We start from the raw sequence: 17,500 nt of genomic DNA, 5'->3' as shown, positions 1-17,500 counted from the left end.
TCTGCACAGGTACCGACATCTCCAGATACTCTTGGCGAGAGACCCTTGCTGCTAGGCCAATCTGCCTGCTGACTTCCTGGTCTGACAGCCCTGAGTTATGAACTACACTACCAAGGTATGTAAAGCTCTCTGTGACCTCAGTGTCCTCGCCGGAAGCACGTACCGACTGAACAGGTTCCAAAGTCCTGGATCTTGGTCTTGGTCCAGGAGACCCATAGACCCAAGGGCTTTGCTTCATTTCTAAATGCATCAAGAGCTACCACTAAGGTTTCCAAAGACTCAGAATAGCAACATCATCAGCAAAGTCAAGGTCTGTAACCTTGATATTGCCCAGAGTTGCTCCACGATGACTTTGAACAGTAGCTCGTCCCCGTGTACAGTCCATACAAGTGTTGAAAAGTGTTGGTGCAAGGACACAGCCTTGCCTCACTCTTGAACTAACAGGAAAGAAGCTCGACAAGCTCCCACCACACTTTACAGCACTTTCAGTACCAGTATACAGACTTGCTATTAGTCTAATAATCCTTGTTGGAATTCCTCTCAGTGTCAGGTTCTCCCAGAGTGATTCCCGAATCACTCTGAGGTCGATATAGGCTGCAAGCAGCCCATGCCCGAACTCACGACGGTGCTCTACAATGACTCGAAGCGCAAGGATATGGTCTATTGTGGACTTACCAGGAGTGAATCCAGATTGCTCCAACCTCTGATGCCTCAGTAGGTGGTTCCTGATACGTCTCAGAAAGATGTGGCAAGAACCTTCCAGAGAGAGATGACCACACCCCTTAATAGCTCAGGGGGACCGATACCAGACCGCCAGATGGCAGCTAGGACAGCATGCAACCTCCGTGCCATAGGTTCCCCACCAGCCTTTAACAGTTCAGCTGGAATGCCACTGCTTTGCCATTCTACAAATTGGAGATCGCCTCCATACCTTCAGTTAGGGAGGATGGATCCTCATTGATGGGTTGGTCTGGCAACGTAATCTCGGCACTACCCACATCCAAGTTAACTGTTAGTGGGTCAATCTGGTACAACTGCTCAAAATACTCAGTCCAACGCTCCAACACTGCAACAGGATCTGAGACTAAGCGAATTGCAGTCACTTGTGAAGTAGGCTTGGAGATTTCTTAGGGCTTGGTATGCAGGACGAAGGTCATTTACTAAGAGGCCTTCGACCTCCTCAGCAAGACTCCTAATATGCTGTTCCTTGCCCCTTCTTAACAGAGACAGAGTTCTGCACACCTGAGAATGGTGCAAATCCCAATCCCCTGTCAGACGAGCTGCATGGCAAGCATCTATCTTCCAGTGTCACCCATGATAAAATTCTGTCTTGTCTTCGGGCGTTCACCAAACGATTCTTGGGCTGTATCAAGTGTTTCACGCTTGAAGGTGTCCCACAGAAGTACAGGGTCCGTCAGATTATCGAGTGCTGTGAAACGCCAAGAGATTGCCTCAGCAAACCCCTAAGCACTCTCCCCCTGATTCAGCCTGTCCAAATGAAACGCCCTAGGGTGATCATTAGACCGCTGGGGAGTTTTGAAGTGTACCCAGAGGGTAGCCACAACCAATCTATGGTCAGTACCACAGAACTCAGCACTCCTATACACCCTGCAATTCTGGAGGATCCTCCAACGAGTGCTAACGAGTATGTTGTCAATCTCCTTGGCTGCATTACCCACATTGCTGTACTATGTTCAACAATGTGGGTCTGAGTGCTGGAACCAGGAACCAGAAATCCTCAAATCCTGGGATCTAGCAAAGTCCTGGAAAAGGAGGCTATTCTCGCTGCCGGTATCAGCTCCCGAACCATGAGGACCGACAGACGTCTCATAGTCAGCTCGATCACAGCCAGATTCCGCATTGAAGTCACCCAGAACAATACGGATATCTCGCCGGGGACAACTGTCTGCAACAGATGCAAGTTTGGCGTAGAACATCTCTTTCACGTCAAGTTTACAAACATCGGAAGCGTACACAGCAATAAGAGACATGAAGCCAAATGCTAGCTTCAGTCTCAATGCTATTATTTCATTGACTTTTACGAAAACGTGTATAGACAAATGTATAAATATATAGGCACATGCACACATATGCAAACACACACACACAAACAAGCACATTAACACCCTTAAACGTGAACCGAAAAAATAACATTACAACGCACCAGTCATCTTAATTTCCTGTTCTAGTTTTAGGACAGCAATGTCATTAATTGGGCCCTGGCGTCCACTGTAATAGTCCGGATGAACGAATGCTTTTGCAACGGGAATCCGCTGGGTAAATTTCTCCTTCACCTTTAGATCGTGTATGCCTACAGTTACATTCATTTGCTCATTCCTATTGCTAAGGAAAGAAGAAAAAAAGGAAAATGAAAGGAAAGGATAGGAGAGCAAATTATTATGGCGAGAAGAAAGAGTAGAAAATGTATAAGCTGTAACATATGCAGAAACAGGACTGGGCTATGCCAGCATACTGTTGTTGTTATATATTATTACTTTTATTATCAATATCATTCTTATCATTATTGATATTTTTGATAATTATATTATCATTATTATGAATATCTATATTAATTTTATCATTATCATTACATATATTACCATTAGCATTATTATCATTATCATCAACATTGTCACCATCAGTACTCACCCTGGTATGCAGTGGGCAGCTGTCAGGACAAACAGTTTACTGATGACAACACCCCCACAGAAACCTTTTCCTGATGTCAAAGCAGCCTGGTACCCGCGCTTGTACGGCTCTGCCTCATTGCCTCCCACGATGCGCTGGTCAGCTGAGAGGAGGGTGAAATAGTGCTAATTTTGAGTATGGATTATAGTGTGTGTTTGGGTATTGTGTGTTGTGTTGGGTGGTGTGTGAGTGCAGATAGCATGGCGTGAAAGTGACAGCTGTATTACTGACAATTTCTCATTTTTCAACATATCCTTATGTTTCCAACCATTGTGTTTCGTATTTAGTAATTTTTAAAAAAATCACGATTTTAACAATAATGGCCACAGCAAATATAGCAATCATTATAATGGCAAAGTGTGTGGGTGCGTTTTAGTGTGTATGTATGTGCCTATGCTTGTATCTGTGGGTTTGAGCGTATGTATGTATGTTTGTATGTGTGCAGGTGTACGTTTGTATGTGTGCGTGCGCATGTATGTAACCATGTACGCATATATGTATATGTATGTGTGCGCGGAGACAGAGACTTACAAAGAGGAGGTCCTTCGGAAGACTCAGGAGGAGGAGGTCCTTCACCAGAGACCTCGACTGGAGGAATCGGGGTCTGGAAAATAAATTTAATCATATAAGTTACAAATTATTACCTACAAAGCATGCAACTTGTTATGTAAAGCTGTAAAAATAAAATTAATTTCCCCTAATCAAACGCCGTTTAGACTCTGTGAGGACGACAGTGGTTACGCTTCTCTCTCGACTTTTGAATAGTATAATTACTTTCATGGATATCATTTAATAAGAACTATTTATTTGGATTTGGTAGAATAGAAAAGGAAATGTATTCTAAGCTCATAAGAATGAAGCTTACATTGAACAAAATATGGTTTTGTCCCTAAATCTGTTCAACAATATATGCCTAACTATTTTTTGTATATTTTATAGCATTTTATCAGGGGAGTTATACATAGTGTTGAGGGCACAGACATAATCGCAGCAGTATAAATTATAACTACCATTCATTTACACAACCATAACACACTGTATAACAAACATCACAAATGATATATAATTAATCCCTTACAACAGGTTTACGGCATCTCACAATTAATATTCGAATTGTGGAATGGAAGGGAAACAAGGACCGTCTCAATTGGCCGTCATTATCGCAAGCACCATGCATGAACACAATCACTGTACTTTTATTACTAAATTATCGAGTATAATTACCGAACAGATGTAGAGTGCCTGACCCATAAAAGCAAGAGGGCGAAACAACACAAAATAAATAAAGTAAATAAAAAATGAATAAATGAAAAAAAAATTACCTTCAATTTAATATAATTCTAAGATAACAAAAACAATGTTCTCAGATCCAAATACGATATTCCGCGGTTCGCCATAATGGTCGTATATTACTAACTTATTATCCTATTTTTGGAAAGTATATGTCATTTGATCTTTCATTTACCTCAAATAAGTGACAACAAAACGTGTGACATTAGTTATCGTCGACTTTGTAGTAGGATGTTTTCCAAATGCGATTTCCTGAAATCCTCTTCATCGAAATGGCAACACTTATGGAGGCCAGGCGGTATTCGCCCTCCCTCTTCTTTCAACACAAGGATAAATAATAACTGCACATTTCTTGAAATATAAAAAGCTAAATATTTCTTTTAAACATCTATGTACAGCAGGCAAATCAAATGAAAATCGCCAAGTCCTTTGTAAATGCTTTTCGTAGTTGCACCATGTGTTGGCGGCTACTGTAACCAGTTACGCGACTCGAGTTTCTTCTTTTCGCCAGAACCAAACATACTGCATTATTTTCTTAATTATAGAATATTAACTGAACTAAAAACCGCTCTCATACTCGTGTATGAGATCTTGACCAGGTCAGACCTTGTTTTAAAAAGCAGCAGCAACAAATTAAAAATCGTGTGTCACTTGTTACCCTAGAGTCCGGGGCCTCTCGTCTCGCTCTATATTGTGGTTTCTGTGTTGTATAATGTATATTGCACAGAATAAATTTCAGTGCTTTGGTCTTGCAGGTCACATGAGACTACAGTAGGATTAGTCAGCACCCCACCTCAGACTTGCAGCTCTCTACAGCAGGGTAGCCCTCACGGGCATTGACCCCTGAGTAGTGAGGCCCAGTAGTCTGGGGCATCCTTTGGGCACTTTTTATATTCTGAATTCCTTCCTTCTCTTAATGTGACTTCCCTGAGCCTTGTGGGCTCCCGTATTCGCTTGGGGTGGGCATCTACTTCCCGTCCTTCGCTTCGGGAAGTTTGGCGGTAGGGAAGTGTCCTCCACTTAACTCGATCCCTATGTGGTGTTGGAGAACGCAATCAGGCTTCCACTGGAGGGGTAGAGGACGATTAACTGCCACACTCTCTTAGCCATTGCTGTTAGGTTGATTACCAATAGTTAAGGGGTTTATTGGTCTTTCAGGACAACGGGCAAGCGCCCAGGGGTCGGACTTGTCCGATGCCCATGATGACTGATCCCCCGGCTACCCCTACTCCTAGAGGAGGAGGGGCGACCCATGACTCTTCTAAGACCACGACTATGAATAATGGAACCACTACAATTGAGAACGAGAACGACTTCGTGCTATCCCTCCAGAGAATGCAAGGTATTTGGCTGCCAGATGCGTGAATGAAAATCAGTTGCTTCATCAAGGTCCTTAATGGTAAAGAAATTAGATGGTAGCTTCCTTGTAAAAGTGCAATTAAACTGACGCAGATTCATGATTTCAAGGTAAGAGTAACTATTTCTGTTGGCCCATATACCTGTAAGGGAGTAGTCTTTCATAGGTATTTGAGAATGATGGATGAAAGTGAAATTCTTGAAAACATGAAGGACCAAGGCGTAATGGACCAAGAAAGATGAGAATGTGCGAACAGAAACCGGATTGTGTTTTTTGACCTTTGCTTCAAGTAAAATTCCTGAGTATGTCTATGTTGGATACGAACGAGTCCAAGTAAGATCTTAAATTCAAAAACTTATGTGCTGTAATAGATGCCAAAAATTTGGACACACCTCATTACGCTGTATTGATAAGGATACTGATAAATTCACTTACGGTAAATGTGCTGGAGCTCATGACATCACTACATGTACTGGAAACCCTTTCAAGTGTGCTAACTGTGGAGGTCTCAATCAGTCAGGCTCTGCCGTGTGCAGCAGACTGAAGGAGACTGAAATATTAGCATACATGAGAGGTCATGATGTTAGTTACCATGAAGCCAAGAGGAAAGTTGAAGGCTTGACCAACAAGCCCAATACTACCTATGCTTCAGTAGCAACTAACAACACTCCCAGTGCAAGCAGTATCAGTCAGGTGCTTGCAGCTAAGGATAAAGAAACTGCTGATATTAAGGAAATGGAAAAATAATTAACAAGTCAAATTCTTGAATTGAACAAAACAATAAAACAAATTACTGAATCAAACCAACAAAAGCAGCAACATAAGGATGATACCAAATCACAATCTGGATCATATGTTCCCATCCAGGCGACTCCTGTTAAGAGTTTGCCTGGTTTTTGGTCAGCTCCTCAGAGAGCTTTTGTCTCCAAGTCTTCCCGCGAGAGGTCACCGGGAAGCTCGGGAGAAGAGGCGCCTCCCTCCCAGAAAAAGGCACTTCCAAACCCCATAAAACATAATCTTCGCATTAACCATTATACAATGGAACTGTCGGTCTTAGAACTAGAGTAAACGACCTTAGATTATTAGCCTCGTCTTATGCTCCCGATATTATTGTTCTCGAAGAGACCCATTAAAACAACTTTATCTCTGATGAATTGGTTTCGTTGAGAAACTACCATCTGTGTCGGAAGGATCGAGAGGGTAAGGGTGGAGGCGGAGTCGCCATGTACATCCACCAGAACCTCCCATTTACAGAAGTGACTATAGATTCTACTTTGGAGATTGTCGCATACAAAGTAAAAGTCAATAGCATGTATATGACTATCTGTTAAGTTTATTGTCCACCTGATGTGGTAATTTATGATGAGCTCTTTGCTCTTCAGGATAGTCTGCCCCAAATATAGTAATTTTAGGTGATTTTAATGCTCATCATACATTAAGGGGTTCCCTGCGGGTGGATGGTAGAGGTGAGCAAGTAGTTAAGCTTGTTAATGATTCAGACCTAATCCTTCTGAACGATGGTAGTCCAATGCAAGTGGATGATAATACCGGTAATTTGAGCTTTATTGATCAATCTCGGGTCTCTTCAACAGTAGCAGCTAAGTGCCTGTGGCACACCATTGACTTGTTGGGAAGCGACCACTTTCCTATTTGTATTAAATATTCATGCGACACAACCAGAACGCCTTCAGCACCGAAATTTAACGTAGAAAAAGCAGACTTGGTCTCCTTCATAAGGAACGTCAAGCTCGAACTTGTTGGAGAAACCATTGATAAAGTAAACAATATTCAAAATTCTATTTTAGATGCAGCAATGAAATCCATTCCCAAGACTTCGACAGATAGCGTAAAAGCATAGAGTTCCAGGTTGCCACAGGGTACTGCGTGAATGCAATAGGGCCTACAGGCTTTTCAAAAATAATGTCACAAACCAGAACTTTTGCAACTATAAATTAGCAAGAGTTAGGGCTCATAGAACAATCAGACAAGCCAAAAGAGACATCTGGCAAGGCTTTGTCTCTACAATCAATAGCAACACCAAAATATCACAGGTTTGGTCTAACGTCAATAAAATCAATCTTTCAAAATTAAAAACATCATTCATGAGGGAAGCAATTTAGAATCGCCTAGAGACGTCGCTATTGCACTCGCCAGGCAATTCTCTTATACAAGCAGCTCAGACAACTAACATCCTGCATTCCTGACCATCAAGGAAGCGGCTGAGCTGCAACCCATACACTTTGCCATAGATGAGTTTAATTACAATAAAGACCTTACAGAAACCTGTAGAGGGGCGTCCCCAGGCCCCAATGAGATTCGGTATGAGATGATAAAGCATTGCTAGAAGTGTACAATGAAATTTGGAAAAGCCAGACTCTTCCAAACTCATGGCACTTCGCCCATATCATTCCCATATTGAAAGGAGAGGGAAATCCCAAATATGCCATCTCCTCCCACCCAATTGCGTTGACAAGTTGCTTATGCAAGGTCATGGAATGAATTGTTAACCGTAGGCTATTGCATTTTTTGAATTACAAGAATTTACTAGTTGACGAGCAGTGCGGTTTCTGAAAAGGACGCCAAACTCTCGATCAGCTAGTAAAACTGGCCAGTCATATTCAAGAGGCAATTGTCAAAAAGCATATTTTGATTTCAGTATTTTTACATTGAAAAGGCCTATGTAGCATGACACCCCCCCCCCCCCACTCAAATGATGCTCGCTTGGTGGTTGTGTGCGTATGGGTGCGTGCGTGTGAGTGCGTGTGGTGTGGTTATGTGCATGTGAGTAACCCCCTTGGTTAAATTGCGCTTTCCGACTGTCAGCTCAGTGTTTCTATGTATACATGATTTTATCCATCCTTTTTTAAAATCCCTTTTAATGTATTATATTTCTTATGTGTTCTAAAGTTTAGTTTTATTGATTTAGTTTCGTTGAGTCTTTTTCACGTCACGGCCTCCCGCGGCCCCCTTTGTACCGCGAGAAATAAACATTCGTTATTCTACTGTACCACGGGGCGTTTCTCTCCTCATCCTCTGGCATTTTGTACATATTACATTTAGTTTATACCTAAGTGGCCGGCAGCTCCAGCTAAGGATCCTAAAAGAACGGAAAAGCTAAGTATTAAGCCTCAGTGACGGTATTTATTAAAGATAGAGCTGGACTGTGCAGGATTGCACTTATACATACACCACATATTGTGCAGCCTCCTGGTTCTACTTGACCTTATTTCTTTCTTACGTTTTCTACTACCGTTTCTCCTTTCATTTTACTCTCCTTCTGCATCTTGTACTTTTCTTATGCTAGCCTATCCACTCTTTTTCTTCCTGACTCTTTACACTGTTTTTAGTTATTTTTATTTGTTTTAATCATTCATCCACACACCTAGAATTTCCCGCCGTGACTCCCACAAGGTCATATCCCTTGGGACTGTAGCAGTAACTAGTAAGAGGGATGTTGACATCAGGGGGTGGACATATCCTGCGGATGCCCACTGACCTATATTGGGAGGGACCTTGGCCCTTAAGCTTTTGGATTACGTGGAAACTTGCCTTGTTTCACTCAAAATTTCATTTCTGACAGAACTTTTGCTGTCACTTTCTCAGACATTTTTGTCCAGGCAAACGGGGTCCCACGAGGAAGTGTCTTGTCATCTACTTTATTTCTGTGCATGGTAAATGACATCTCACCAGCTCCCCCTCGGAATCTTAAATACTCACTGTACGCTGATGATTGTGAATTACGGCATTCCAGCAGTAATGTAGCATTCACAACAAATTGCATCCAATTGGCACTGGTTATGATTCATAACTGGGGCCTCCAGTGGGGTTTCAAGTTTTCCACAAGAGTATTGGGGTAATTTTTTCACGTAGGAGGATGTCTCTGTCTACTTTTTTATTGTAAACTTAATTGGAAAGACCACATTGGTCAGTTAAAGAATAAATGTTAAAAAGCACTAAATTTACTAAAGTGCATTTCTGGAAACAAATGGGGAGCCCTGGTTAGGTCTAAAGTAGATTATGGGTCAATCATGTATGGTTCGGCATCAGACTCAACTTTGAAAGGATTGAATACTGTGCAGAATGCATGCATGGGTAGATGTCTTGGAGCCCTGAAGTGTATAAGGATTGAGCGTCTTGAGGTGGAGTCAGGAGTACCTCCCCTCCGACTCAGACGCAGCCAGCTGGCGCTGATCTATGCCGTGAAGGTGGCTCAAGACACAAGCCACCCTAATGGTAATGGTGCCAATAGGCCCTTTACCACAAGATTCCACGACCTCATCCAAAAAGTCGGTATAGATCTCTCTACCATCGATACCCTGCTTCAGACTAATATAGCGTCACGGGAAACGACCAATTTTGCTATCATGGAAGCTTGACTTCCATCAACCAAGGCCACGGCGCCGGAGGTGGAGGTATGCCAGAAGTTCAGAGAGATCCTTATTAAACATCTACCATTTTTCATACATATACTGACGGCTCCAAGACTGAGCAATGTATAGGTGCGAGTGTGTGGCCGAATGAATGAATTGAGATTCAGATTGCCGAATCATACATCAATCTTTATTGCTGAACTTTTTGCTATTGATAAAGCTATTGACTTTGCACTATCGACGACCCACGATAGAATGATCATTTTTTCTGATTCACTAAGGTCCCTTAAAGCCATTAAATCATTAGAAACCACTAAAAATGAACTGGCCATTCGTAAGCTACATGGTGCTAACAAATCAAGCTGATATGGATGTCAGGCCGCTCTGGTATCTATGGCAAAGAGCAGGCTGACAGATTAGCCGGGACAACTGCCGACCTGGACCTTAGCATAGTCTGTACAGATCTCAGGTGTTTTGTGTCTTATAAAAGCAAAAATCCATCCTGTGGCAAAGCGAGTGGACCGACCTACAGCTGACCAACAAAGTCAGAGGAAACATCGAGATGTGGGACACAGCCCACAGCACAAATAGAAGGGATGAGGTGGTGTTGGCCCGCCTCAGGGTCAATGCCACCAGACTCACACATCTCACTCCCTATATAGAGAACTTTCCCTCCAATATGTCCCCGCTGGAATAACTACCTCACTATAAACCACATCCTCAGAATATGTCAATAACATAACCAACACAGAACTTAAATAAATTATTTCCAAATAAGAAATAAAGAATTTATACTTTCAAACCTACTAGCAAAATAATGAAAGAATAATTTGTAAAGTAATAGCTTTTCTAAGGGAGACAAAACATTATGACCTTATTTAGATTGAAAGAATAAATAAGATCCATTGGCTTAATAACCTTGGCCACATGCCGCTGGTTGATAGCCAAGAAATCCAACAAAAGTAAAAACAAAAACAAAAACAAAAAAAAAACTCTTGGGTCGTTGGCTCGTCTGATCAGTGTTGCTCGTGGAGCGCCCGCCCTCACTGGATGTCCCCCTGCCATTTCCTTTCTTTTCCTGTGATTCTATAAGAGAAAGTATATTTGTATTCCTTGTACGAGACCAGTTAGGATGTGTTACATGTGAATTCTGAGAATATACAGACTGAGGGGATCTCAGGTTTTCCGTTTTAACTTTTGATTTCGTTTAGTTCTTTTACCTTTTGTTTTATTTTCTTATATTTGGTTTTATTGATTTTATTCTATTAAAAGAATGGACTCATTTTTAAACTAAGAAATAAGATTGATAAAATGGAAAAAGAAACTGTCTACTTACAGATACCTGAAAGAATGGAAAAAATTGATTATGATTATCTAAAGAGGAATGGGTCATGCTGCCATACACGCCTGCTAACACTTTTTAAAGCAGCTACCTTGTCCGTATATTGCACTCTGCAAGACCCACGTTGTGATATACCAAGTTATCTGCTGGAAACACTGCAGTATAATTAGTTTCAGTAATTCTGGATGCCCTTTGTTGTGCTAAAATGTGATCCTAGTTTTCGCTATTATTATTCCAAGTCTTGGCGTTTCTATGAGGAGACGCATCCACTTTCGAACAGCTGAGCGAGAGCATACATGTTTGCTTGTTCCATCTCGAGCAACTGCTTGCTGGCTGGTTCTAGGGAGGGTCAGTATTAAAAGAGTAAGAACCGACTCCCATTACATGTGCTGTATGATATCTGATATCTTCAAAAAAAAAAAAAAAAAAAAAAAAAAATCTTGGTCTTTTTGATGAAATGGGCATTGCATCTCGCTCTCTACATCCATTTGTCATATGATTTTTTTATTATCATTATTATTATTCCTTTTAACAATGGACGACTGTTTACAGTATATGCGTATGTATAGATAATAATGGCATATTAATCTTTTATCACGAAATTAAGGCTTTTATATATATTGTGATAACATGAAATAATTAAAGCCAAAAGATTTTAGCACCAGATAAAAGGCATTCACAATAATCCAAACGAATTATATAAACTGTTTCGTAGCTCATCACCAAGCATAAACTTCGTGCTTCCATTAGCGGTAAATGCACACATACAACGATAAAGCTTTTGTATATTCACTGTTGCCCTACTCCTCATGTTTTCTATGTAATGCGAGCGTTAAGAAGGAAAAAAACACCATAGGTTCGATTATCCGCTACTAGATGGTGCAGCTATGAGAAGCATTTACAAAGATTTTGCAGATTTTTACTGGATTTAGCTAACATACATAGATGATGCTTATTGTATGAAGCGTTTTCTTTTTCCAAGAAATGTGCAGTTATAGGTTATACTTGCTGTGTTGATAGAACGAGGAATGCCTCACCATCCTTAGGTGTTGCCATTTCGGAAAAATAAACAAATGAATAAATAATAATGCGCTCGATAAATACTTCCCTACAAAGTCAACGATAACTAATGCTACTTTTTTGTTACCATTTATTTGAAGAAAGAGGAAGATCGAATGGTTTACTTAAGTTCAAAAAATAGATATTAATACAATTATTGGTTATTTCTCTACCAATCACACCTTTCGTTACTAGCAACCTAGGGTTTTCCCTTCTTTTATTAAGATATTTAAGCTATGTTTACATGAAAATGTCTGCCAGATGTACGAAAGACGGACCCATCAAACGTACCGAAACCTACTTCCAGAACTGTAGCTTCATCAGGAGTTTGCCAAAGTGGATAGACGAGCCATTAGCCTTAGTCAGTGTTCACGATGGCCTCGAAAGGGGAAAGAAATGAAGGTGGAAGATATCGTTTGGATCTTTGCTTTCTATAGGTATAACTGACCAGAAAACAGAACATCGGAATCAAATCGTATCGTATGCGGCGGGGAAAAGTCGATGTCTCATTTGTTCTTCCTGAAATCGGGAAAAACAAGTGCGGCTGCAGCCAAGCAGCGAAGAACGGAGCGAATTAGAGCATTTTCTGAGAGACAAAGTCACTGCTTAAAAGAATCAACTTGTTATCGAGAATAAGAGATTAGATATTGAGAATGTCTAAGGTTCTATGGAAAATGCAATCAAAATTTCTATGATGTTACTAGAAACCTAATAAGATTTTCTAACATTATAATTAATAGATTCTAGCTTTTTATTAGAAATCCAATAAAATTTTCTAATTTTTTTTTAGAAAACCACTGGAAATTTCTCGCATTCCGTATAAAGCTATTAAATATTTCACTTGGAACGTTTGGAAAAGAGGAATAATTATGCATCACTAATCAAGATTTCTTGCGATTCACTTATTAAACGATCCACAATATGCAAGACATCTATTTTTTTTTTTTATTATTATTATTTGTACATGTACATCGAAATCTGGACAGTATTATTTGGTCTTCACTTTTCTTTCGACAACACCCAAGATTTTCAGTCTTGCAATCACTAAAATGCAACACATAATCTATCAAATTTGACATTAAACAGTATTCACGTTAAAAAAGTACTCACAAGTTCCCAGAGGGGCACCTCAGCCACGGCGGAAACGCAAAGGGCTGCAAAAAGGAACACTGTTGTCGCGCTCATGTTTAAGGCACAAAAGCTCGTGCAAGAGTGAGGCTTGTGAAGGGCACTTTGGAAATACATAGATGATCTAATGACGCAAGGACTTCGTTGGATTGGTAAAACGAAGGGGGAAGGAGGGGAGGGGTTGGCATTCAGCTGTTTGGAAACACAAGTTTGCTATTGCTGGGAAGGCTGTAGCTGCTTCCTTGTTTTGAAATATTTGCGAAATGGAGAGAGAGAGAGAGAGAGAGAGATAGATAGATAGATAGAGAGAGAGAGAGAGAGAGAGAGAGAGAGAGAGAGAGAGAGAGAGAGAGAGAGAGAGAGAGAGAGAGAGAGAGAGAGAAAGAGAGAGAGAGAGAGAGAGAGACTGATTTCGAGTGTGAGTGCTAATGTGGGTGGGAGTCGGAGTCAGAGTGAGAATAAGAGTGGGAGTGGGAGAGTGTTTACACACACACACACTTATACACACACATATATACATAATATAAATATACATATATATACATAACATTTAAGTATATATATGTATATTTTTCTTTATTTATATTTACATATATGTATGTGTGAGTATATATACATACATACATATATATGTATATATATTATATATATACATATAAATACACACATTTATGTATATTTGTCTGTGTGTGTAGGTCTATATTTGGTGTAGGTGTGTCAATATACATACATACATACATATATATATATATATATATATATATATATATATATATATATATATATATATATATATATATATATATACACACACACAAACATACACACACACACACACACACACACACACACACACACACACACACACACACACACATATATATATATATATATATATATATATATATATATATATATATGCATATATAGAAATCTCTGTATATACATATATATCTACATTTTTTTTTTTTTTTGTATCCCGAGTTTCGCACATACATACATATATATATACATACACATATATATACACACATATACATATATACATACATACACGTAAATAAGTAGCGCCCACTTTCCTTCTCTCGAAAATTTGTCAATATTTCCCCTAATTCTTTGGAATACTCTGACGTCATCAAGAGTACAAAGGTTACTATGACCAAAATTTCAAACTTGGAGGTAGTTGAGAAAGGGTAATATCAAACAAATGTGTTTAAAATACTTCTAGGTAAATTGTCATAAATCATTACAATATCAATCATTCCTATTCATGCATGATATCATTTCAACTCGTCAACTGAGCGTATTGCAACCTTATTTGTCCTTTTTTCTTCTTTCTCTCTTTCTTGCAGAGTAATCCTGCTCACTCTAGTTATAGTTTTCATCATCTCAGAGGATTCTCGAAGTTTATTTCTCTCTTTCTTTCTTATCCGGAGCATATAAGAACCCATTCACTCTGAATGAGTTTTAAATCCTCAATTTTGCATGAGGTATGTCATTAATTTTACATTTACTACATAATAATTGATGATGGAATATAATCCCTGATTGACAATGGGAAAAAATCAATAACATAAAATGAGAGAGGAATAATGACTGACAGTAAGTGATGAGTTTCATGAATCAGTTTATTCATGAAGAAAGGATTATAATACAATTAAGGATAGAATACATAATTAATAATGAACTTTGAAGAAAATGCATTCATGGTGGAAATATAAATAAACAAACAATTAACAAATTGATCACAATATTTTAAAGGCATTAACGAGCATTATAATATGGAATGAAGAATGACTGAATACAATCAATGAACCAGAAAAATCTTAACAATCACTATTGGTACTTTAACACAAGAACTGATGCTACGTGGCATTTAGCCGTTCATATCAGGCCACACCCTTAAGAGTTGACTTCTCGTCTGTGATTTTTGATTACCGCATTAGGAGAATTAGAGTTCAGCGGAGCTGCTCTTCCCATGAATTCTTTTAGTGACATACCAACTGTAACAATATATATATATATATATATGTATGTATGTATATATGATTATACATATATATACACATATATATGCATATGTATACATGAATATATATACATGCATATATATAAACGTCAATATATGTATATATATACACATATGCATATATATATATATATATTTATGAATATATATATGTATATATATACATATATATATGATATTTCCATATATATAATATATATACATATATATGTACATAAATATGTACATAAATATGTACATAAATATGTACATATATATTAACATATATAGAGAGATATGCATATATAAGAATGTATATATATCCATATATATGAATATATATATATATATATATATATATATATATATATATATATATGCATATGTATTTATATATTTTTATGTATATATAAATGTATGGATATATATATATATATATATATATATATATATATATATATATATATATATATATATATGCATATGTATTTATATATTTGTATATATATAAATGTATGGATATATATTACATACATATCTATATACATATATATTATATATATATATATATATATATGTATGTATGTGTGTGTGTGTGTGTGTGTGTGTGTGTGTGTGTGTGTGTGACCACACCACACCTTGATTACATTGCGCTTGCCGACTGTCAGGTCGGTGTTTCTATGTATACATTATTTTATCCATCCTTTTTTAAATCCCTTTTAATGTAATAAATTATGTGTTTTAATGTTTAGTTTTATTGTTTTATTTTTGTTTCATTGAAAGTTGAACCTTTTTCACGTCATGAGTGTGTCGTCACCGCCTCCCGCGGCCCCCTTTGTACCGCGAGAAATAAACATTCGTTTTTCTACTGTACCACGGGGCGTTTCTCTCCTCATCCTCTGGCATTTTGTACATATTACATGAAGTTTATACCTAAGTGGCCGGCAACTCCAGCTAAGGACCCTAAAAGAACGGAAAAGCTAAATATTAAGCCTCAGTGTCGGTATTTATTGAAGATAGAGCTGGACCGTGCAGGATTGCACTTATACATACACCACATATCATTATGCAACCTCGTGGTTTTTCTACTTGACATTTTTTTCTTATGTCTTCTACTACCTTTCATTTTAACCTCCTGCATATTGTACTTTTCTTATGCTAGCCTATCCACTTTTTCTTCCTGAATCTTTACACCGTTTTTAGTTATTTTTATTTGTTTTAATTATTCATCTGCACACCTAGAACATGCAGAGATTTTCCGCCGTGACTCCCACAAGGCCATATGCCTTGGGACTGTAGCAGTAACTAGTAAGGGGGGTGTTGACATCAGGGGGTGGACATACCCTGCGGAGGGACCTTGGACCTTAAGGCACTCCTCTAGGTAGGTAGGACCCCCTGGGGACTACAGGTCCATATACTACACCTACGACATGACATGGTGATATAGCCAACTCAAAAAAATTTAAGCTTTCGGATTACGTGGAAACTTGCCTTGTTTCATTCAAAATTTCATTTCTGACAGATCTTTTGCTGTCACTTTCTCGGACATTTTCGTCCAGGCAAACGGGGTCACACAAGGGAGTGTCTTGTCACCTACTTTATTTCTGTACATGATAAATGACATCTCACCAGCTCCCCCTCGGAATCTTAAATACTCACTGTACGCTGATGATTGTGCATTACGGCATTCCAGAAGTAATGCAGAATTTTCAGCAAATCGCATCCAATTGGCACTGGATATGATTCATAACTGGGGCCTCCAGTGGGGTTTTAAGTTTTCCACAAGAAAAAGTATTGGGGTAATGTTTCACGTAGGAGGATGTCGAACAACCATCCAATACCTATTCAAATTTCTGCTAGATTTCTCGGTCTACTTTTTCATCGTAGACTTAATTGGAAAGACCACATTGATCAGTTAAAGAATAAAAGTCAAAAGCACTTAATTTACTAAAGTGCATTTCTGGAAATAAATGGGGAGCTGATAGAAAGTCTTTGCTAATAATATTTAAAGCCCTGATTAGGTATAAAGTAGATTATGGTTCAATCGTGTATGGTTCGGCATCAGACTCAACTTTGAAAGGATTGAATACTGTGCAGAATGCATGTGTGCGTAGATGTCTTGGAGCCCTGAAGTGTATAAGGATTGAGCGTCTTGAGGTGGAGTCAGGAGTACCTCCCCTCCGACTCAGACGCAGCCAGCTGGTGCTGACCTATGCCGTGAAGGTGGCTCGAGACCCAAGCCACTCTAATGGTAATGG

The 17,500-nt window shown here is 38.9% G+C and overlaps 1 protein-coding gene across 3 annotated transcripts in view; it reads right to left on the bottom strand.

Moving 5' to 3' along the window:
* Positions 1 to 17,500, bottom strand: part of LOC113829840 (chymotrypsin-2) — a 28,729-nt gene that overhangs the window by 2,699 nt on the left and 8,530 nt on the right. For 2 of the 3 annotated variants that reach the window (XM_070127988.1, XM_027383012.2), the window contains exons 2-4: positions 3,220 to 3,292; positions 2,650 to 2,791; positions 2,165 to 2,343 (exon numbers count right to left, since the gene is read on the bottom strand). In XM_070127988.1, coding sequence (XP_069984089.1) covers positions 2,165 to 2,343; positions 2,650 to 2,791; positions 3,220 to 3,292 — 394 coding nt within the window. Of the gene's footprint in view, positions 1 to 2,164; positions 2,344 to 2,649; positions 2,792 to 3,219; positions 3,293 to 13,216; positions 13,344 to 17,500 lie in introns of those variants that run through there. The other variant, XM_070127989.1, reaches the window with a different exon arrangement.

This window comes from Penaeus vannamei, chromosome 12, assembly GCF_042767895.1.
Source record: "Penaeus vannamei isolate JL-2024 chromosome 12, ASM4276789v1, whole genome shotgun sequence".
Taxonomy (NCBI): domain Eukaryota; kingdom Metazoa; phylum Arthropoda; class Malacostraca; order Decapoda; family Penaeidae; genus Penaeus; species Penaeus vannamei.
Note: the sequence above shows the minus strand (reverse complement) of the source record. Positions and strands in the feature narration are given on the sequence as shown.